Source organism: Spea bombifrons, chromosome 11 (genome assembly GCF_027358695.1).
Source record: "Spea bombifrons isolate aSpeBom1 chromosome 11, aSpeBom1.2.pri, whole genome shotgun sequence".
Classification (NCBI taxonomy): Eukaryota; Metazoa; Chordata; class Amphibia; order Anura; family Pelobatidae; genus Spea; species Spea bombifrons.
In genome coordinates this window covers 15,560,164-15,582,655 of record NC_071097.1, presented here as the reverse complement: position 1 = coordinate 15,582,655, position 22,492 = coordinate 15,560,164, and the positions used below count along the sequence as shown (strand labels likewise).

General features: G+C 42.9%; 3 protein-coding genes across 3 annotated transcripts; 1 reads left to right on the top strand and 2 right to left on the bottom strand.

Moving 5' to 3' along the window:
* Positions 1–1,959: 1,959 nt before the first annotated feature.
* Positions 1,960–8,746, bottom strand: MED19 (mediator complex subunit 19). Its single transcript, XM_053451193.1, has 6 exons — positions 8,247–8,746; positions 4,421–4,543; positions 3,315–3,448; positions 3,126–3,219; positions 2,438–2,535; positions 1,960–2,077 (listed from the first exon to the last, which is right to left on the bottom strand). The coding sequence occupies exons 1-6, from the start codon at positions 8,506–8,508 to the stop codon at positions 2,021–2,023; spliced, it is 768 nt and encodes a 255-aa protein (XP_053307168.1). The 5' UTR covers positions 8,509–8,746; the 3' UTR covers positions 1,960–2,020.
* Positions 8,747–8,864: 118 nt separating this feature from the next.
* Positions 8,865–13,238, top strand: TMX2 (thioredoxin related transmembrane protein 2). The gene is made up of 8 exons (XM_053451192.1): positions 8,865–9,152; positions 9,252–9,312; positions 9,463–9,576; positions 11,368–11,444; positions 11,544–11,650; positions 12,423–12,488; positions 12,576–12,705; positions 12,888–13,238. Exons 1-8 carry the CDS (start codon positions 8,964–8,966, stop codon positions 13,017–13,019), a joined length of 876 nt encoding a protein of 291 aa, XP_053307167.1. The 5' UTR covers positions 8,865–8,963; the 3' UTR covers positions 13,020–13,238.
* A 1,237-nt stretch (positions 13,239–14,475) lies between these two features.
* Positions 14,476–18,302, bottom strand: SELENOH (selenoprotein H). The gene is made up of 4 exons (XM_053451201.1): positions 18,027–18,302; positions 15,545–15,690; positions 15,353–15,463; positions 14,476–14,644 (listed from the first exon to the last, which is right to left on the bottom strand). The coding sequence occupies exons 1-3, from the start codon at positions 18,191–18,193 to the stop codon at positions 15,360–15,362; spliced, it is 417 nt and encodes a 138-aa protein (XP_053307176.1). The 5' UTR covers positions 18,194–18,302; the 3' UTR covers positions 14,476–14,644; positions 15,353–15,359.
* Between the last annotated feature and the right edge of the window lie 4,190 nt (positions 18,303–22,492).

Sequence of the window (22,492 nt, the reverse complement as noted above, 5' to 3'; positions counted from 1 at the left end):
TGTTCTGCATCAGTTGCCTTTTCCCGAGATAAAGAAAAAATGAAAAAAAGAAAAAAACATTCTTTGTAGCAGAAAAGATCAATATGCTCCTGTAATAGTGAAACTTGAAATGCCCAAATAAGCCATGGACAAGAAATCATAAGTTCTAAGAAGCCTAGAACTTTTCCTTTACTGAAGCCTTCAAGCACTTGATTTTGGACCAGTGAAGATAACCAACAGAAGGATGATGCATTTTCTCATGAAAAGAAGGGGGTCACGCTCTCTTCCAGATGCAAAGCAGACCTCACGGGGGAGATAAGGTATCTATCTCCTCCACTGGAAAAAGGAAAGAACTGTCCTCTTGGACTCTCTTCCAGCTCAGCATAATCAAATTCAGGGTCTGAGAACTGGGATGTCTGTCGAGCAAGGAAAGCAGGGTCGTGCGGAGGGAAAACAAGCCATTATCCCCGGCACTCAATGGATTAATACTAGCCCTGTTCCTGTTGCTTTGTGCCTCCTGAAGTGTATAGCCATTAAACTAATTCCCACTCATGAGAATTGTCCAACCACATTCATGTGATGCCAATCTATGAGATTATTTCAGTCTTCTATCACATTGAATTACACATTATGCGGGGCCAGCTCAGATCTCTTGTTGCTGGAATAACTTGCCAGTGTTGGCGCTTCATAATGAAGTGAATATACAAATACCATTGTCTCTCAAACCCCTGTAAAAAGCTATTTATGTCCCTGTTAACAAAGGGCTTAAATGCTTGAACGGTAACCTTGATGTTTCTGCTGTGATATTAACTACTTCATAGTTCAATACGTGAGTTTGGCCCATAAAAAGCCAGCCGTGTCCTCATCTCCAAGGAATTCCCAGGCTCAGGATTCTGTGAACATAATTTTGTTTATCCACTTATACCGTCATCTACAAGAGGGTTCATCATCTTCCCCTTCCTCATGGCCCATGCAGGCTAGCGGCTCTGGCAAAGCAGTGTTTATCAACTGACAGCACGCATCAGACATGATGAGTCTCTGTAAAGATCAGCTATGGGCCAGCCAACACTGTTTTCTGGATATCAGATAGCATCAGAGCACTTTTTGTAGACACATTATATGCTTCCCCATCCACTAAGAAGAACTGACAGCACAGAGTGTAGCAGATATTTTATTAGGGAAAGGACATTGCTTCAAATAGATGGCAAGGGAGATCAAAACAGTCTATTCAAAGTTTGTCTTAATACTAACGACACAAAAGATAGTCATATGTATCAACCAACAAGGCATCTCAAGGCAGGGTTGAAACGGCCAATGCAAGAAGAATTTTCTACTTTTCCCATCGACCAACGTAAAGGGCAATTACCCTCTCTGTATTAATTAAATGAGTGTTTATATTCTCCACGTTCACTTGAAAATATTGTCTAAGGGAGCTCTGGCTTAACCTTTAGTGCATGATGCCATTCCTGGAGATCCCCAATATTTAAGTAGTCACATATAATTGTTTTTTTGCCAGTGACAAACCCAAACTAGAATAGCTTACAAACACAGAAATTAAGCTGATCTACCACTTCTTCAAAATCTTGTATATACTTTATATAATGTGGACGCAGCCATCTTAAGACTCTGTTCTTGGGATCCGATTCACTATCCTTGTTTTAAGAGTAGAATAACGAAGAGAACTTCAGTTCAGAAAATTGATTAAATAAAGCTAGAAATATAATCTCTAATAGATCTCAGCTGCCATTAGTGACCTTTTAAACCAAAATATATTCTATACAATTAGACTGACTAAATGTGTCCTTCTGTTCAAAGTTGGTTCAGTCTAAATTTCATGTACAGCACCTTTCACACAGTGCATAGAAACGATCAGATTTTTTCAGCACAGAGTTGTCTCTGTAATGCTGTGATCACAAAACATGAGTATTAGGTAAGTGACACACACACCTTCTACGAAAAGGTTGGGGCAGCTTTATTTAAAAAAAAACAAACACACCCTATAAAAAGGCTAAAGACAATTTGTACAAACAGTGGTAGACATTTAGCGAAGCCCACTCTGTGAACCTCCTGCTCCTGGGTGCTCTGGGCTGTGGCGGCTCTGAAAACAGACAAAAAAACAAATTGATGAAGCGGTCTTAAAATATTGTAAGTGCCACAGAGCTGTGAGATTATTTCTTTTAACTGAACCCTCTAATATTCCTGTAAATAAGATTTAAAATTATACAGGAGAGAAAAATATAAATCGAAGCAGGCTATTGAGCAGAGTCGATACTATAAAAAAAACCTGACAAGTATTACCAGAACTGCCTGGTGATCATTCAAAGTCTCAAGCGTTCAGCCAAGTTGCGCTTAGACCGTTTTGTTGTCCGATTCCAAATCCCTGCTGCTTTAAGCAAACAACAAGCAAACAGGAATTACCAGGTTATAGCTATCAAAGTATCCATTTCTAGTGGCTCACCTTCTTTTTCTTCTTGTCTTTTTTTTTTCTTCGTCTTTCCGGGTCATCTTCTCTTTGCTTCTTCTTCTTTTTCCTGTGATCAGAATCTGAAGGGGTTTCTGCAATAGGGAAGAGGACCATAAATAAACATTAACTAAACCATGGAAAGTTTCTGAATCATTTTGCCTTGCTAAACAAAATAAGCAATGTTTGAATCAATCCAATCAAACATCTGTAGGATGTGCCGGCCAAACCAGTCCAATCCATGGAGGTCCCACCTCACAACTACAGACTGCTGCTAATCGACGAGTCAAGGCTGTTTTGGCAAAATGGGGACCTAAACAATATTAGGCAGGTGGTCATGTTATGGCTGATCCGTGAAATATATGTGTGTATATATCACACACACGGCCAACTTAGACCTTAGAACTTTGTTCACCAAGGTCAGCCCTTTATCATGCATAGCAAAGTTCTATTATACAGGACCAGAGTAACCCTCTTGCAAGGGTTGGCTCTTCATCATGCATAGCTCAGCAACTGCAACACTCCTACAATCATCCTCTTTAATGTTCAAATCCTGCTGGCTTTACACCATGCCCTAGATTTGGTGGGTCTTTTTGTTCCTCTATTTTAGGAGAAGAAGATATTTCAACTGTTCAGGTACATTAACGTAGGCTTCTATAAAAATGCACAAACTCAGTCTTCTAACCCGGTGGAGCTGGCTCCTGTGTCCTACTCTGCTTGTGCTTCTTACTTTTCTTCTTTGGGGGCTGTATATGCATTAAACGGCACTGCTCCGGGAGCTGCCAGGAAGGAGGAAGAGAGTTAAAATCAAACAATACAAAATGTAAACTACGCCATATATACAGCAAAATACAAAACAGCTGGACACACTTACCGGGCCAGCATGCAGCCTGAATCCAGTCAACAATGCTCCTGTAAGAGGGGTGAACGAGTTTCCACAGATCGGTGGCTTCTCGATTAGAGAACGCAAGCTGCTGTTGTCCTGAGATCCTGCGGTATCAATCATACCTGGAAAGCACACACACAACCATCACCAAGCCGGAAACAAACATTAAAGAAACAAAAAAGAATTGTGCCATGAGCCCACGTGTATTTCCCAAAACCAAACACATGCAGAACTTATTTTGGGGTAAACCGACTTAAAGCATTTCTCATCCTATTTACACCCACGCTTTTAGTACCACACCACATCTCTGCGTCCTCAAGGCTTGTGTGCTTCAAAGCACAATGTACTCTGCTAGCTAGCTAGCTAGCTAGATAGATATATATATATATAATAATTGATTTAGGGCATCCCATCTTTTTTTCAGTTATAAAAACACATGCGCACCTTGTCTTTATATCAATTCAGCTCAATTTTCTGCATGGACCTTTTGGGCTCCTATTTCCCATACCATATATCCATTCTCAGACATGACAAGAAAAAGCATGGATTCTACCCAAACACTGCTATTGGCTGCTGCTACTCCCTTTGCTTTTAATGGGAGCACTAGAAAAGATATAAAGGAAGCAAATTATTTTTAGTTTTTGTTTCCACTGATATTCTATAAAATTAAAGGAGAAATGTTCTTTTTATGATCTCCCCTGCCTGCAGAATTTATGATCAGGATAGGGGGTCTGCACGTTTCTTTCGTCAGTGTAGAGGTGTTTGTTCCAAGCATCTCCATTACACAGGTTGTCAGCCGGCAGCCAGTGATGCTGACTCTTGCAGACAGAAGGGAGACCAAGCTTGCAAGAGGTAGACTTGTTACGGTGCACTTTGGTGCAATTGGCACTGCTGTGTAACCCACGATACACCAGATACTAGCAAACCTCCAACTGCACCTACAGGATTTCCTACGGTCCTCCCTTCATTTTAGATAAACATTCCTACCAGGTTGTATAACTGGCATGCGTTTAAAAACTACTCTAGTATTAATGCAAACCCAATACAATTTAAGTGCACCATCACGTAAACAGAGGACCTTGTATATCTCTTACCTGGAAGATCTGGCAAAAAGTTGCTCAGCTTTTCTTTAACTTTTTTGCCACAGAATTTACTGAAGGAATGTTCCAGGTTATAATGTAGGATGAGATTGACACTGCCCGTCAGATCAGAAAGCCCTGGGGAAGACAACATGTACTTAAGAGACAGATACAGCAAACAGCAAGATGTAGCCTTAAAATAACAGAGAAAAATAAAAAGGAGTCCAGCCGAGCCAAAAGATGGCAAAAGGCCAACATTGCAAAAAATTCCAACATGTCTCCAAAATTGCTATCTTATCTTCTCTCTGGACAAACAACATCTCCTGTTACACCCCTGTAGATTATTCTATGCAAATAAGAAGAAAAACAAAACAAAAACATCCAGTCCATATTTAAAATGAATTTGATAGCACAGCCTCTGTAGGCAATTCATTTTATTTTAATCTTTATTGATCTTACTCGTAGCAGAAGTGGCAGAGGTTTTGACATTTCTGTGTTTATGTAGTTGTAATTTTCAAAAGGACTACAAGGGTTTTCTTTAGATACACATCATCTAATTTACAACAGTTTTTTTAATAAATTATGGGAAAAAAAGAGGGCTAAGGAAAAAAAAAACCTGCTGAATAGTTTCCCCTTGTGTTCGCGTTTTTTTTGTAAGTTATAGGGAAATCAGTACAAGTAGCATATTGCTATTTCAAAACTGGTCATTCTGCTCCCATGTCCTATTGGACATCTTTGAAGCCAATCATGATACATGTTTGAAAACTAGACATCCTAGGGTATTTCAAATTATATGAATGCTTTCCATACACTAACTATACTATTTACCATTGTCAAACTTTGGGGGATGTAGTTTTTTTGCCGTTTTATTTCCCCCCAACACACAATGTACTTAAAGTATAAATTTACAGCTCCTGGTATGTCACTGTGAATCAACACCCCAACGTGTGTTCAGCAACATCTGAGTACAGTGACACCACCCATGCATTGATTTGTCGGGTTGTTTTGGGCAAGGGGTAAAAGCATTTTAGGACATGTGCACTCAGTTTTTCGACATGCTAAAAATTCTGCCCCCATATTTGAACCCGGCCAATTCAATTTGCTCCATCAAATTATATTTTTGAAATAATGCTGGAGAACACTACCGAAGCTGCAGCTATAATAAAGGTTTAGCCTGGCCGCTGGGATGTTCTATAGTTGAAATAGGACAAACAAAGTAGGCTCCTTTTCCCCATTGGTCAAAATGTCTGTACCAACGGATATCCATATATTGAGTGTTGGGTAAGTTCTTGCCTGACTGGTCCTCGAGTTAAAGAGACTCAGAGGAGAGTCGCTGGTAGTGGTTACAGAGAGGGAGCTTGTTAGGGAACTCTGGTTCTGGTCTTTAGGGCCAGGGATTACCCAGCCCCAGCTACCGCGTGGACTGTTCCTGGGGATGTTTCCAACACTTTTGCTCAGGGTCCCGACGTCAGATCACGTTGCTTTTTTAATCATAACATCTTCGGACCCTGAGCTCTCCACTGATACCCCGGGATTGACGCCTCTCCCACGAATCACCCCACAATAGTGACTGGGGAATTGCTGGCCATAGAACTGTATGGTGGCTTGGCAGGAAATATTCAGTGAATATCTGCAGGGACCTGATACCATCTAGTAAGGAACTTATATGCTGTTCCCCGACTGGCTGCCGATAGAGAGCGTTTCTGCGTAATAATAAAGACCCTATCTCTTTCTTCCTGCGTGAGTTCAATTCCCATAGCCCTCTCCCATAGCTCCATGAAGTATGGCACTCCATCCGAAGTCAAGGCAACTACTCTATATATTACAGATATGAGACCAGTCGGGTTGACCGAGTCAAAACACATCTTCTCAAACACCGTCGTGTCTGTTGGGAGAGTCATCATACACTGCAAGGTTTGGAGGTTGAGAGTCAATTGGTGGTAAACAAGCCTGCATATGTCCGAGGACCCTCAGGGCAGATAATTGCCCCAAACGAGGAATCTTTATTTCAGGCAGGAATAGTCACGATAGGGCACCCCCTCTTTGCCCCAGGGGAAAAGCTGGGTTATGGGTGAGTGGTGACAGAAACAACAGAGAGTGGGTCAATCCCATCCTGGTAGCAAGGTGCATCCACACCTTTAATGTTGGGGGGGGACCTAGGGTGGTCCCCCAAACCACAATACCCCCGGCGCTTTGGCAACCAGGCCACCATCTGCAAAGGGACTGAAAGATATTGTCATTGACACCCAACATTTAGGTGACATACGGGTCCAGTCCACGACCCTGGATGCCATTACAGATTTATATTATACTTCCAGGTCTGGAAGACCCATGCCCCATCGGTCCCTATGTCTTGTCAGATATCTGTAACCTAGACGAGCCCTCCGTCCCTGCCACACAAATTCCAAGATCAATGTTTTGAGTTGCCTGAAAAATGTCCTGGGAATATTGATAGGTAGCACTTGTAATGGATATAACATCCTTGGTAGCATGTTCATTTTAAGAACAGCCAACCTCCCAAACCAATTAAAGGTTCTTTTGGACCAGGACCTAAGGTCTATCTCAATGGAGTTCAACCCACACGAGGCATCTAGGTCCGGGGACAGCGTAATTCCCAAGAATTTGATCTTATTCCCATTGGCCCATCTGAATGGGTATAGCCCTCGTAGGATCTCTACCTGCACCCTGGGGATAGAAATATTCATCACCTCTGATTTACCTCCAAAATATAATAGGGATCCAAACAGCTCGATGTCCCTCTTAATAGCAGGAAAAGAGGTCATCGGCTCAGCAACTATAAATAAAAGGTCGTCCATGAATGCGGCTATTTTGTGGTGCGTCAGACCCATTCTGACCCCCAGAACATCCGTTGCTGCCCTAAGAGCATTCAGCAAGGGTTCCAGCGTGAGTACAAATAAAAGAGGGGACAGCGGGCATCCTTGTCTGGTGCCATTTAAAAGTGTTAACAGTAGGGAGATTTCTCCATTGACCCGAATACGAGAGGAGGGAGTGCGGTACAAAGCAGAGATAAGGTTCTTGATATTGGGGACAAAGCCCATATCTCGCATTGAGAATAGAAATGGCCATCCCACCCTGTCGAAGGCCTTCTCTGCATCCGTGTAGAGCAGCGCCATCGGGACATTTCACACCTTAGACCAATGGATGACATTGAGTATTTTCGTGGTATTATCACTGGCCTACCTGATCCCTATTCACCATCTCAGGAAGTAGGGTCCTCAATCTAAGCGCCAGCACCTTAGCCAGAATCTTTACGTCTACATTGAACAGGGAGATGAGGCGATAGCTAGCAATTATAGTGTTTTGTGTGTTGGGTAGAAAAGGAAAGTGAAGAGGCAGGAAGAAAAAAAAAAAAAACAGAAGAAAGATAGGGAGGAGAAGAAGAGGAAAAGAGTCCACTTCTATGACAGGCATATACGCTAAGCTTGATGGATGACAGATTCAAATACAGCATATATCAGGTTTGATCACACTCAGCCTGAGCCACAGAGTACTAAGCCATCACCATATCTCACATTTTTCTACATGATCTTAACCCATCACTAATATTCTATGTAGTAACTCACCCCATGTATTAACCAAATGGCTCTAAAACCAGTCCTCACGGAGACTTTGACTTGTCATTATTTAAATATACATTTAATTGAGCCACCTGCATTCAAGCAGGAATATCAGTCCTAGCTATGATCACACTGTTGTAGAATAGGAAGCAGTCAGCTCCGGACTCTGTGACCCCAAGAAGCTACCCCCTTCATCTTGAGATTGGGGCAACAACTCAGTTCCCAGACATGATTGTGACACGGTGCAGCTCCAGTCATCTCACCTGGCAGTTCCCGAAGAAGGTAAAAGGGCCCCGACGGAGATCTCCTGGTTGCTTCTTCTCCGGCGGAGCTCACAGATAGCGGCGGAGGGGGCGGAAGCGGGGGTCCAGGGACTGAGGAGTTTGAGTTCCCCGTCACCTGGGGCTTACTCGACCCAAACCCTCCTCCGCCTGCCTGTACCCCTGCTGGCGCCCCGGGTCCACTGGAAATCGGCGGCGGTGGCGGCTCCGAAGGCGCAAATAATGCAGAAAACCCCTCCATCATCTTACAGCGATGAGCCGGTACATCAAAGGAATCCTCTAAAACATAGAAGAAAGCCAGACAACTAGAGCTTGTATTCGATGCTCCCCATCACGCGTCCGCAACCCGCTCGCCAACACTTTGTCGCTATCAAGCTCTACAGAGCTCCAATTGCTAGAGACAAAACTACTACGTGACGTATTTTTAAAGGGTCTCTATTTAGTTGCACAAAATGCTTTTATAGATAAGCTTAATCGTCGATCTCGTCAAAAAAAATCCACTTACGTAATGAAGACACAATTTTGTATGTAGTTTAGAACTCTATTTATTTGTTTTCACTGTTGAGTCTTCTCATTGGCTGTGCTCTCTTGCAGGCTTACACATACCTCTGTCGTTAGCTTTGATTGGTTAGCCTGTTTCTGCAGAATATGGTTAGGTAGACCCAGAGGTTAAGTGGGTTTGCCGGCTCACCTTGGATCATGGCGGTGCTTACCCCCATTCTTGCGCTCTTGTACTCGGCTCCGGGACTATGGCGTTGGATTTCTCAGCCATATTATCTCCTCTCTGCGCTGCTATCCGTCTCCTTTCTTCTGATCAGGAAGGTACCCCCTGTGTGCGAACACCTCCCGACCCAACGAGAAGATGGAAACCCTTGTGACTTTGATTGGGTGCGTATGCGATTTTGCTTTAGAGAGCAGACCCATTTTTGTTAGTTTAATTATAACGTCATCAGCTTTTATAACATTTTATCCAAATCTGCATTTCAGAGGGAGGTTGAGATCCTCATGTTCCTCAGTGCAATCGTCATGATGAAAAATAGACGCAGCAGTGAGTATCATTGGAATCACATCAGTATAACCTTGTCCTTACCTGCAGACTTGCTATGCATATTGAACCGCCTAGTAATAATGAAAGAAAAAAAAAAAAAAGGAATATTGAATTTTTATGTTATTGACATTTTTTTTTCTTTTTTTTTAGTAACAATTGAACAACACCTCGGCAATATCTTCATGTTCAGTAAAGTAGCCAACGCTATCCTATTCTTCCGCCTGGACCTACGCATGGGACTGTTGTACGTGACTCTCTGCTTAGGTGAGATAAATAAAATTGGCATAGCCATATTGTTACGAGACAAATTGTATTCCTGACTCGATACTTTTTAAAGGGCCAATGTAGAAAAAAGACATGTTTGTGGGACCTCAGAGGTCTGAGCTTCACATGGAGTGTAGACTAATGTCAATATTTATTCTGCGGCATACGCAAGGGATCTATAATGGCGTGCAGGGGAGGCATACTTGGTGCTTTCCATCTTCTTGGGGGTGGTTTCTAGAATGTGTAAGACTAGCCCCAGACACCCTTTAGCTTACCGCACTATGAATGCACTACACAGGGGCGTGCAACCTGTGGCCCTCCAGCTGCTGCAGGACTACATCTCTCATAATGCTCTTTCAGCTAAGGGGCTGGCTGAGGAGGATGGGAGATGTAGTCCTGCAGCAGCTGGGGGTCCGCAGGTTGGACGCCCCTGTACTATTACGTCCACCACAAAAAGGTTCAAAATGACCCTTTGTGCACGGTCCTTTTTGGCATGGAGACATCCCTTTCGCTGCACAGGTGATGCACCTCACCTGACTCCGCTCTGTTCCTGTTCCCCTGGGCAGGTCAAGAGAAGTTCAAACAGAGGGGGGGCAGGGCACAGGGAGGCTGTAGGTTATGTGCATGTATTGGCTGCTCGTGCATGATAGGAGTCTCGTTGATATGTTAAATATATATATGATTACTAACAGCAATCACACTCCTATCATGCCCAGGCATACCCAGATTCCAGCATGAACTGGCTGACTTGGCATGATAGGAGTGTGACTGCTAACAGCAATCACACTTCTATGATGCCCAAGAGCCAGCATGTACTGGCTGCCTGTGCATGATATGAGTGTGTGTGTATAATGCACAAGCAGCCACAGTAGCAAAAGCAAGCAGAAATTACACTTTTATCATGTACATTGGTAATACTTACATTTTTGTTTTTTACTTTTTCCTGCACTCCTGTGAGATGACCCTGTCCTTGCCGCGAGCCACACCTTCTGTGGGCCCGCCCCCTTGAACGTCATGTGTTCAAAGTCGCACAACGGCTGCTTTGAAGTTCGCAGCTGGGCGTCCGTTTTGAATGTGGTCTGCCGGCCCACGGACCAGTCCGGTCCTGCTCACTCATGCGGGCCGCACCTCAAAGTCCGGCGGGCCGCACGTTGGACGCCCCTGATCTAGAGCCTGTTGGAAATTTTGATCACCCTACCCGCTGCTGACTGATCACACACATGGGCTACAAGAACTTTCTCATCATTTTCTTTTTATATATACAGTATTTCTGTAGCTTCAAAGGAAGGTCATTATTTACCTGGAAAAACACTTTTATAAAATGCATAGGTTTACCAACCATGGAAAAGGGGAATCATGATGAAACAAACATTGTACAAATTGCAAAAAGCTCAACTGTTTGTTTAGGGGAGGAAAACCCCCTGGGCATGAAGGGGTTAATTTGTGTCCAAACACCACTTGCATGGAGAAGCAGGGCTGCACCTGGACACTCCGGGTCAAAATCGGAGCGTTCCTAAGTGTGTTACACATGCGCAATGATATGTTCGGAGAGGTAGTTGTTTACACCCAAACAGGAGACCTTGGGAGGAGCATTTTGTATTATCCGACTGTGAAGTTAAAATGGGAATATATACACCCTTTGACGTAAACGAGCATCTTCCAAAAGTACCCTGTCTCCTGTGAGACCAAAGACATTATTACGTTACACAAAGTAACGCAAAACAAAGAGAGGCGTACAAATTATGTGTTTAACCTTTTTATGTATTTCTTTTTCTTTCCCCTCCTCTTTAGTCTTCCTCATGACGTGTAAGCCTCCTCTGTATATGGGGCCTGAACATATTAAGTATTTCAACGACAAAACAATAGAGGTAATGACACTAGATACTCCAGAATTCTTACTATTTTGAGAAGTTACTTTGGTGTTTATAATGTTTAATACCTTTTTTACTTTTTGCTTGCTCTGTAAGGAGGAGATGGAGTCTGATGGACGTGTCTCGTGGATCATAGAGTTCTTTGCCAACTGGTCATCAGAATGTCAGTCCTTTGCTCCTATTTATGCAGAGTTATCTCTGAAGTAAGTCATGTGCACCTAGCTTTCTTGTTAACTATTAAAATGACACAGAATTTAATAAGTCCTAAAAGATCACCGCTTAAGGAGGCAGGATGTACTATTGTTTCAGATTATCACGGAAGTCTCCCTGCTGATGCACAATAGATCAGGCTGTGTATGCAAATTTACTGTATGTGAAATATTGGAGGGGGGTTAAGGGAATGGATTTTACTATTTGGTTTATATATACACTGATCAGCTAAAATATTATGACCACTAAAGTGATTAACACTGATATTCTTATCATGGCCCCTGTCAGTGGGTTGGATATATTAGGCATTAAGTGAAGCTTTTGTCCTCAAAGTTGATGTGGGGGGAGTCTAAGGCTGACCCTTGTGGTCAAATCTAACAGATTGGCTATTAATGGTGGGATGGAGGTGCTCTTACTATTGTATTAGGTGGGATGTACAGTTTGCCCCAAAATTGATATCCATGAATACCAGAAGCTTAACTTGTGTTTACACTTTACCTAGGGAAACTATATATGTAATTTTTTGTTGTTGTTTATTTTCTCAAATCCTACTTTCTACAGTTGAGTGTAATAAATGATTATATATGTGTGTTTGTAAATATGTCAGAATAGTTGGGGACAAGCATATTTATATTCTGCTTGTGCCCAAGTAAGCATTGCGGTGTCCCTTTTAACAACCCATTCTATTGTTTATTAATTTGCCATTGACTCACATTGCCACAATTTCACCCTTTTATATATATATTTTTTTTTATATACTTTTAGGTATAACTGTGCTGGATTAAAATTTGGAAAGGTTGATATAGGAAGATATCCTGATGTCAGCACCAGGTGAGGGGCGCAGTTTACTAATAACTCTGTTTTGCTGTTCACAACAACTTCCCAACCTTGTAGAGTTTGACTGTTGTTGTCTTGTAGATATAATGTCAGTACATCACCATTGTCCAAGCAACTGCCGACCCTCATTCTATTTCGAGGGGGGAAAGAGATTATGAGGAGACCTCAAGTTGATAAGAAAGGTCGGGCTGTGTCATGGAGCTTTAACCAGGTACCAACAAAAATATAAATATGCATGATCACTCCATCACTTACATATCTCATCCCCCCCACACCTGGTACTAATGTATGTGATACTCCATATGATAAAGCTATATTTTATTTCTTATATAATTGTCAGTATGTCAATTTGTATCTGAACAATGCATTCTAACAATATGTATTGTTTAACAGGAAAACGTAATTCGCGAATTTAACTTAAATGAGCTGTATCAAACGGCAAAGAAGGTTTGGAAACAGAAAGATGAGACAGATGCTCCCCTGGAAAACGAGAAGACGGACACAGAGGGCAAAAAGAACCAGTGACTTGACTTTATCGCCAGGCCTTGTGGCGACCTATGTCAGCATATCTTGCAGTAGCTGACTTCGGAAACTTTGCTATGTTGTTGTATGTCGAGTGCTTGTCATCCTGCTTTTTATAAGTTGTCACTTAGTGTGGTGTTGGTTTCCACTTTTATGATTTGATAACTTTCAGAAACTGCTGATCCATTTGTATTAACACCAATAAACACACTGAAAAGACAATCTGTGGAAATTTGAGAAATGCTTTAATGTTTATCTAGGGCCCCGATTGCCATGCATTCTACTTTCAAAATCTTAATGCTTTCCAAAGTACATACCACAGATACCACTGTCAGATGGGGCTGAAAGTACATTGGGCTACTAGTGACGCAGGCAGTGATCACTTCCTATCTCTCTGCCAATTGAGAGGCATAGATGGAAGCTGGTGTGAGTACCAGGTTCTGTTTTGCAAGTATGTAACTTGGCTTTTTAACTGCTCTAAATGTCTTAAGCTTTTTTTTTTTTTTTTTGCTTGCTTAACTTGAAAAGAGAGCTGCACGTTAACCATCAGCCCTTTTATCTACCAAAAAATAAAACTAGACTCCAATTGTGCACATGCTGGTTTTCCAGAGATGGAAGATTGTTGGTGTAGAGTAGGGGTGTCCAAGTTTTTTCTGCTTTGGGCCACTTCATCAGAATTGTATACGTGCGAGGGCCGCACTCATTTTTCACTGTGAGAAAATATGGCCTTTTATGCAGATTAAAATAAAGTAAAAGACACAAAACGTTTACTTTTCCTCTAACTGATTTCTGGGCCTAGAAAGTTTTGTGACTACAAATTCAGGATTCTGGATAAGTAAAAATAAAACAGTTCTATTTATCCTAGGGATACATGAAAATTCTGGACCAAAACCGAAAATTCAGGGTTCACTTAGCCGAAAACGACCCCCCCCCTTTAAAAATACAAAATCCCACTTTTATTAAAAGTTACACACCAAGACTGTACAAAAAGTTTAATAATATATATATATATATATATTATGATAACAGCAATCTCAGGCATACCCAGATTCGAGCATGTACTGGTTGGCTGGGCATAGGCACTTACACATCCATGCTATCACACACACACACACACATATGCTCATTCATTCAGTCAATCACTCACTCATTCAAACACCCTCCCCCACCCCCTTACCTGCACTGCAGCAGGCCGCGCCTCGAGGGGCCGCGGGCCGCATGTTGGACACCCCTGGTGTAGAGGGTATAAGTATGTTCTACCTAGGGTTTGTGGCGTTACCATGATAATCAAATTATCTGCCTATACGGTACTGGGGCCTGTGTCTGCAATCCTAAATTACAACCAGAGCTACTGATACATTGGCTAAAAAAAAATTACTTGTAAAAAGGTATTGGGATAAGATGTGACAGTTGCATAGGTACATGATAATATATATATATAGAAAAAAAAAAAACGACATTTATCCACAAAACTTTATTACAGAATAAACACATAAAAGCAAGTGAATCGGAACCCCTCAGCTGCTACCGCTTAGTACTTCATTGCTGGCTGTGTGTCAGAGACATAACTGGCCTTATTCACCCATTCATTATGACTCTTCATTAGCGCCAACTCCTGAAGAAACTGACTGGAAGACAAATAGGTGCAGTTTAGAGGCAATTTATCTACATCAACATTGGTGCAGTTTTCTACTAAGATACCCCAAAGGTATAGATGTAAGATGTACCAGAAGAGTACTTTTAGAAAACAGTACTTCCATACTGTAAGGTGTTCTCTAGACTTAGCTCGCTGATGCTTCTTATTTTAAGTATAATCCACAAGCTCAGTACAGAATACAACTATTCTGTTCATTCCCACAACTCACTTCTGGGAAGAAACCCTACCTTTAATAAACATGCCAGCATGTACTACCGGTGGATCGCACCCTGTGCTCCTTTATTCTGCTACTACAGAAAGTAATCAGAATAAACTAAAGCAACACATAATTCAGGAATCCTTTCTTCCCATTGCCTTGGAGTTCCTCAGTGGAAAAGTGCCCAACTAAACTGAGCATGGCTCAAAGGTGGCAAGAAACCTCAGAGGTAAGCTGATAAGCTAACAGGAATTTGTGCATGTATGGCATTATATAGATACATCTAGGTCCACCTTTAGGTCTGCATTTTAAGAATGCAAAGAAAAATGCACCCCCCCACCCCTTATTGGGAATTAACATTACTACAAGTACCTGCACAGAAATGGTACCATAAAACTCATATAGCTTCACTTAGATCCCTTGGTGGACCAAATAAGAGTTGCAGGACTGCTAAACATGCATACTGGAAACCAAGTTACATACCAGGTATTCACTGCTGAAGAATTTTTTGTAGAGCAGACACAATGATTTCTGGCTCTGGAAACTTAAGTTTTCTTGGGGGACCCTTTTTAAGCCCTGTCCATACCTCCACCTCTGTGGGAAGAAATACACCAAGCATAAAATAAGCATTGATAAATAAGTCTGGCACTAGAAGAAATATTAGCAAGATCTTACGTTTTCCATCTTTGCGCTCCAGCATCACCTCAAAGCTTCCTCTCCGAGGTTTTGCAATATTCAACTCCACGCGCAGATCTGGAAAACCGGCACGTAGAGCTTCTTGCAAGGTAGCTGCAGAGCGTCCATACACTCGTCAGCTAGTACTGAAACAAGAACATTTACAGTGATCAATTAAATGTGATCAAGAAACTGACAAATACGTCAGTGGGGGCTGGAGTAAGACACTCAAAGCAAGTATTGGGTGATATTAACCCCCTAATGACAAACGATGTCCCAGGCATGTCACGAACAGTTAAAACCATCACCTAATTTGCTCAAATGGCACGTCTGCAATGTCTTGATATTGGGGCGATCACGATAATGTTGTGTTATTTACCAACCTGTCCCCCAGTTATGCATATCTGCCCCCAGGCTTGCCACTCTGCCCACCAGATATGCCTTATACCACCCAATATGCCACTCCACCACCGATATGCCCTATAAGCCCAGCTATGCCCCCTATATGCCACTCTGTCCCTCTGATAGGCCTTATACCCAGATATGCTTATACCTCCCTATATGCCACTGTGCCCCTGATATGCCTTATACCTCCAGATATGCCACATGCCCCACTGAAATGTTACTCCGGCCCGCGCCCGACTTGCCCCCCGTGCTCCAGACTTCCTGTTTAGTGGGTAAACGTCTGCGTGATACACATAGACAAACCTCTGCTACTGGCACTTCCGCTGGAGCTTCTATGACGGAGCACCTGAAGGTCCTGTGATGCCGTTGCTCCATCATAGAAGCCCCAGGGGAAGTGGAGGGCAGTAGCGGAGGTTGTCTGCACACGACGCACAGGCGCCCATTGGCGGGGGATGCTCCTCTGTCGCAGCCGGTGAAGGTCTGCGCAATGCGCATAGACAACCTCCGCTGCTGCCAGCACTTCCGCCGGGGCTTCTATGGTGGAGTGCTGGCTTGACCTTCCAGTGCTTCATCATAGAAACCCGGCGGAAGTGCCAGCAGCAGCAGAGGTTGTCTCCGCGCATTGAGCAGACATCCACCGGCTGTTAGAGAAGAGGGTCCAGGTCCCCTGCAGCGTTGTTATAATCCGACCTCTATTTGCTCAGAAAAAACCCTCATCTTATATTCCATAAAAACAATTCAACTAATCGATAATAAAAATCATTGACAACGATTTGCATTATCGATTAGCTGTTGCAGCCCTAGCATGGAGAGTGTTAAAATATCATCATTCCAAATGCCCAGGGGTCTCACATTTTCAGACATATATGGTATGAAAGGGGGTAAACTGAGTTCACCAGCTTCAAAGATGTCCGAAATAGGACACAGGTGCAGGATGACCAGATGTCAAAATCCCAAGTGGGAAAACTAAAATGTGCATGTCCCAAACATGGCCTTTTAGTCTCCAAACAACCCAACAAACCTATGCATAAGTAACCCTTGAAAATTTTAGTACATTTATACCTGTAATCGCAATCCGTGTGGGATCAAAACAACGGTATCTAAAGAAAGCCCCTCTGGTCTGAAAAAATATATATAATTTGTGCGTGTACACTAAGCCAGAAGGAATAAAATAACAGGTAAACACAAACACCCCAGGAATGTTAAAACAGCCAGGGTACAAAAAGTACCCCCTACCCAAAAAAAGCCAATAATATTAAGTTATATAATGGAGAAGTTAAAGGCCTGCTGAATAATATATTAACACTTAAACAATTAAAAATTTTGTAAATCATGTGAATCATGTGACAGAAGCAATTTTCACAAAATACAAAACTAAGCTTTATGGACTGGGGACATGCCAGGAGTGGTATTCAGCCATTGGGGCCACTGACAGCACAGTTTATGACAAGCAACATCACGCCCCTATACATTTTTTTTTTAATGTTCTAGAGGGACATCCGTTACATAATACCATACAGAGTAGTATTTCTACTACCATGATATTCCTCCCACAATCCCCATGTTTAAAAAATATATTCCAAGATGGTGCCAATCCAAACAGGTAAAATGTGGTGTTTGCACAAACATGTACTATATTAAATCAATAGTCTAGCCCTACAAATGTTTTGACTCATTTTTCCATTATTTCTATGATTCCGTTATGAAACTGCACATATTTCAGCTTTTTTGTAGTTGCAACTTAGTACCAAGACCCACAGAAAAGAACATATTTTAATTTACCATGTAGGAGTGTAAGACGTGTACTGACACCTAGTGATAGTGCAGAGCATTGCAGCCAATCATCCCAATATGCTGTCCGTATGAGACGCAATTACCATGGATCCTGTTGATCGCTGCACTGGGCCAAATTATCGTATGGAACGGGCAAAGCGCAAGCACAGCGGCTGTTGCGTAAACACCGGAATAACGAGGGGTCCGAAGGATAGCACATTTTAACCAAATATAACAGAGTGTGTGTTCTAGCTAGGCTCCGACATGTTTACACTTCCCTTCACACACAACAAGCAATCCTCACCAATGCTCAATAACAACACGGTCCCCTCCAGCAGATTCGCTTCCATTCTGAATTTCAACTTTCTTTATTGTTGCTGCTGCTGCTGCTGCTGCTGCCGCCGCCCCCCCGTCTTCCTCCGGTTGTTTTGACGTTGCATCTAGCTTTCTTTTCCTTGCACGTGTCGCCATTACTGCTGCAACCAAAATAAAAAAAAGATAAGAGCGTTTCGAAGAAAGGCGTACACACACCCCTTTTACTACAAAGCGGAACAGCCCACTCAGTAGGAGATCGGTGAATTATCTCCCGCGCGCTGCGGAGTATTCCATTCGCTGCCAAAGAGAGGGGAGTTCACCAATCTAATGCCCCGCAATAGTGTGAAAATCAGTTAGAGCGAACTAGTCGGCTCTGCAGTAATCGAACAATGATTGTAATCACCAACATATGGCAACTTGCACTCTAGAAATAACCAAGAAAGTTGCATTTCTGTCAATGAAGCAAAGGGCTTCACCTTCTGAGAAATTTGGTTCTACTGGAGATGGGACTGGGGCAAGAATGCCTACATAACTCCACACCTGATGTTGTGAGCCCATTAGAAAATGGTTGTAGTTTAACGCTTCCTAGACAGCTAGTAGGGCATACTCTTCCTAAGCCATTTTTACCATATTTTTTGTTTAAACTTTTCATAATTGGAGTTTTACATAACCTAATGTTAAACCATGATTCTCCTTTTCCATATTTGATATTTTGCCTACCCTGCAGATTGGAAACACAAGGCAAATCAGAGGTACTGGGAGTTGGAGTGCTCTGAATATTAAAAAGTTTTCATGAATTTTTAATACTTAGTAGGTTGTGTTCTCACGACTAGTGGCATAACTGCAGGGGTTGCAACTCTCTAGGGGGCCCAGGACCCATGTGACCACTTGTTCCTGTCTACTAGTGCTGGTTCAAAGTTGCTCACAAACAGGGGAGGGGTGGCAGCCTAAGGCCTGGGGGGCAAGTCTAGTCAAGTGGCCCACTGTGCCACAGAGCGGCTGCGAGTGACATTGAAAGCGGGCGTCGTGTGGCAGACACTCCACCAGCACCTAATGAAATTAAGGCGGCCGGCGTGCATGCACCGCGACGCCCAAGACGTTGGGCCTGACTGCCACACAAATAGGAGCATACCTAGAGTATTTGGCACCTGTGGCCAGAGCCGGCCTTAGGCGTTGTGGCGCCCTGTGCGGACTACTCCTCTGGCGCCCCCCCTCTCTGCCCCTTCAAACTACACGCCCTCTCTGCCCCTTTAAACTACCCCCCCTCAAACTACCCCTCCCCTCTACCCCTTCAAACTACTCCTCCCCTCTACCCCTTCAAACTACTCCTCCCCTCTGCCCCTTCAAACCACCCCCCCTCTGCCCCTTCAAACTACCCCCCCTCTGCCCCTTCAAACTACCCCCCCTCTGCCCCTTCAAACTACCCCCCCCCACTTACCTTGTTGCCGGAGTCCTGCGGTAAGAGCGGGAGGCATCCGTCTTCTCGCTCTGCCGGCATTTCATGTTGAGCTCCGGTATAGTCCGGCGCTCAACACGAGATGCTGGCACCGCGACGGAGTCACGGAGAGTAAGGGGCGCCGAGCGGTTGCCGAGAACTTCACGAGCAACCGCTCGGCGCCCCTGACCGGGACTTAGATTAAAGCATCGTTTTTTTTTTTTTAAACTTTATTTAACATCAATGATGTTAAATAAAGTTTAAAAAAAAAACAAAAAAAAAAACGATGCTTTAATCTAAGTCCCGGTCAGGCGCCCCTGCAACCATGGCGCCCTGTGCGGTCGCACAGGTCGCACACCCCTAAGGCCGGCCCTGCCTGTGGCAAATCCTGTATGTGGCACCCCCCCCCACACACTAGTTTCTATGGTTAGGCAAACATTGACAGGGGTACAGCATAATTGTTATCACTATATACTGAGGCAGACATTGACGGTGGTACAGCATAACTGTTATTATATACTCAGGAAGACATTGATGGGGGTACAGCATAACACCTATCACCATATACTGAGGGAGACATAGAATGTGGTACAACAGTGGTATAGGATAACTGTTATCATGGTATACTGAGGCAAACTTTGACTGTGGTACAGCATAACTGTTATCATATACTGAGGAACACATTGACGGTGGTATAAGATAACTGTTATCTTTATATACGGAGGCAGACATTGACTGTGGTACAGGTTAACTGTTATCATTATATACTGAGGCACGCACCGACAGTGGTAAAGCATAACACCTATCACTATATACTGACGCACACATTGACGGTGGTACAGCATAACTGTTATCATTATATACTTAGGGATTACGCTGTACCGCCGTCAATGTGTGCCTATCACTATACATTGAGCCAGACACTGACAATACTGCAGTACAACCCCTATCACTATATATTAAGTCAAACATTGATGTAGTGTAAGCTTACCACTTCAGTGACTGGCTTAGTATATAGTAGGGATGCACCGAAATGAAAATTCTGGACCAAAACTGAAAAAAAACAAACTTTAAAATACTTTATTAAAAGTAACACATCAAAATTAGACAAAAAAAATCAATAACAATAATATATATATATATTTATACATATATATATAATTGTTAGCAATCACAATCCTACCATGCCCAGGTTCTAGCATGTGCTGGCTGACTTAGCATGATAGGAGTGTGATTTCTGTTAATCATTATATATATATATATATATTAATACGGTTATTTAATTTTTCTGTCCAATTTTGGTTGGACAAAAAAAATATATAATTGATAAGAAATCACACTCCTATCATGCCTAGGCAGCCAGTACATGCTGGAATCTGGGCATGATAGGAATGTGATTACAGTCTCCCTATGCCATGCTATACCCACACACTTACACATCCATGCTATCACACACACTCATTCACAAACATTCAGCATAAACTACAGCATAACACCCATTACACTCACACACTTACTAATCCACTCTCCCTGAGTATTTTCCTACCTTTCCTCTGTCACGGTTACATTTTCTCCTCCTCTTCTTCTTCTTCTGTGTCCTGTCCTTCCGGTGCAAAACGCGGAAAATGGTGGGCGTGGCTTCAGTGTTGTGCGCCGGGATTTGACATCAAGTCCCGACGCACAGCCACATTTGCAGCGCACATCGTTTCTGGAGGCGTGCCGGCACCCCTCAGATGAGTGGCACCTGTGGCGGACAACCCCCCTCGCCAGGTACGCTACTTGCAGGACAGCCCCTTTCAATCCCACTTGCAGCCGCTTAGTTTTGAACTTTGCCGATGCTTTGAATGTCCGTCTGCCGGCCCCTGCTCAGAAAGGGCCCTTCGAACCTGGACCAGGTAGGTCATGTAACTTTACGGAGATCCCGCGGTGAAACTGAGGCTGCTCGCACCATGTAAGTATAGCATTAGTAATTCTTTTTTACAATAAAGGTGGAAACCCTGCCATCACCACATAAGAATTGTTAGTTTAGATAATCTAAGGGGCTACAACCTTAGAGTTCCTGACAACCATAGCAAAGAGATGGCAGAAAAGGAAATGTCACAGTCTACTCCACCAAAGAACAAATCCAGATTTAGAAACTGCACTTTTAATGGCTCTTGGCTAATGGATGGAAACTTTAAGCCCTGGATTGCAAAAGCGACCGATATTATTAGTGCATAGTGTGCGAGCGTGTTTATAGTGTAAAGTATGATGGTGTTGATGCTCTGAAACAGCATGCAATGGGGAAAAAAAAGCATAAATTGGCAATGCAAAGTAAAAAGAAAAGCAGGATCATTACAACATTTTTCCCTACCACACAGAGCAAAGAACAAGATGTTGTCACAGCTACTGAACTAACACAGGTGTTTCATACAGTCAAGCACCATCACAGTTATTTATCTTCTGACTGTGGAGCAAAACTTATTGCGAGGTTATTCCCAGATTCCCAAGTTGCAAGCAAGGTGCATCTTGGCAGGACGAAGATGGAATGCCTTGTTGAAAATGTGCTGCCACCATTCTCTGTACACAATGTCATTGAAGAAATGCAAAAAAATATGCGCAAGTATTCTGTTGCAACAGATGCAAGCAACAAGGGGAATTCTTTCCATTGGCAGTTCGATTCTTTAGTGCTATCAATGGCATCAACGACAGGCTATTAGATTTCCATGAAGAACCAGATGAGTCTTCTGAATCTGTGTGTAAACATCTTGTTGACGCGCTAACTGGTCTTAACCTAGACCTAAAAAATATGATTGCATATACCGCAGACAATGCATCAGTAAATATGGTAAACAGTGCCCTGTTTACCCAAGACTAAAAAATCTGCAGCCCTCTCTTATAAAAGCAAGCTGCAATTGTTACGTTTTGCACGACACAGCAAGGCATGCGCTGAAAGTGCTCAGCTTTGATGTTGAAAACCTGGTGATCCAGGTATTTAATGAATTTTCATCCAGTGCAAAAAACTTATCAGAACTAAAATC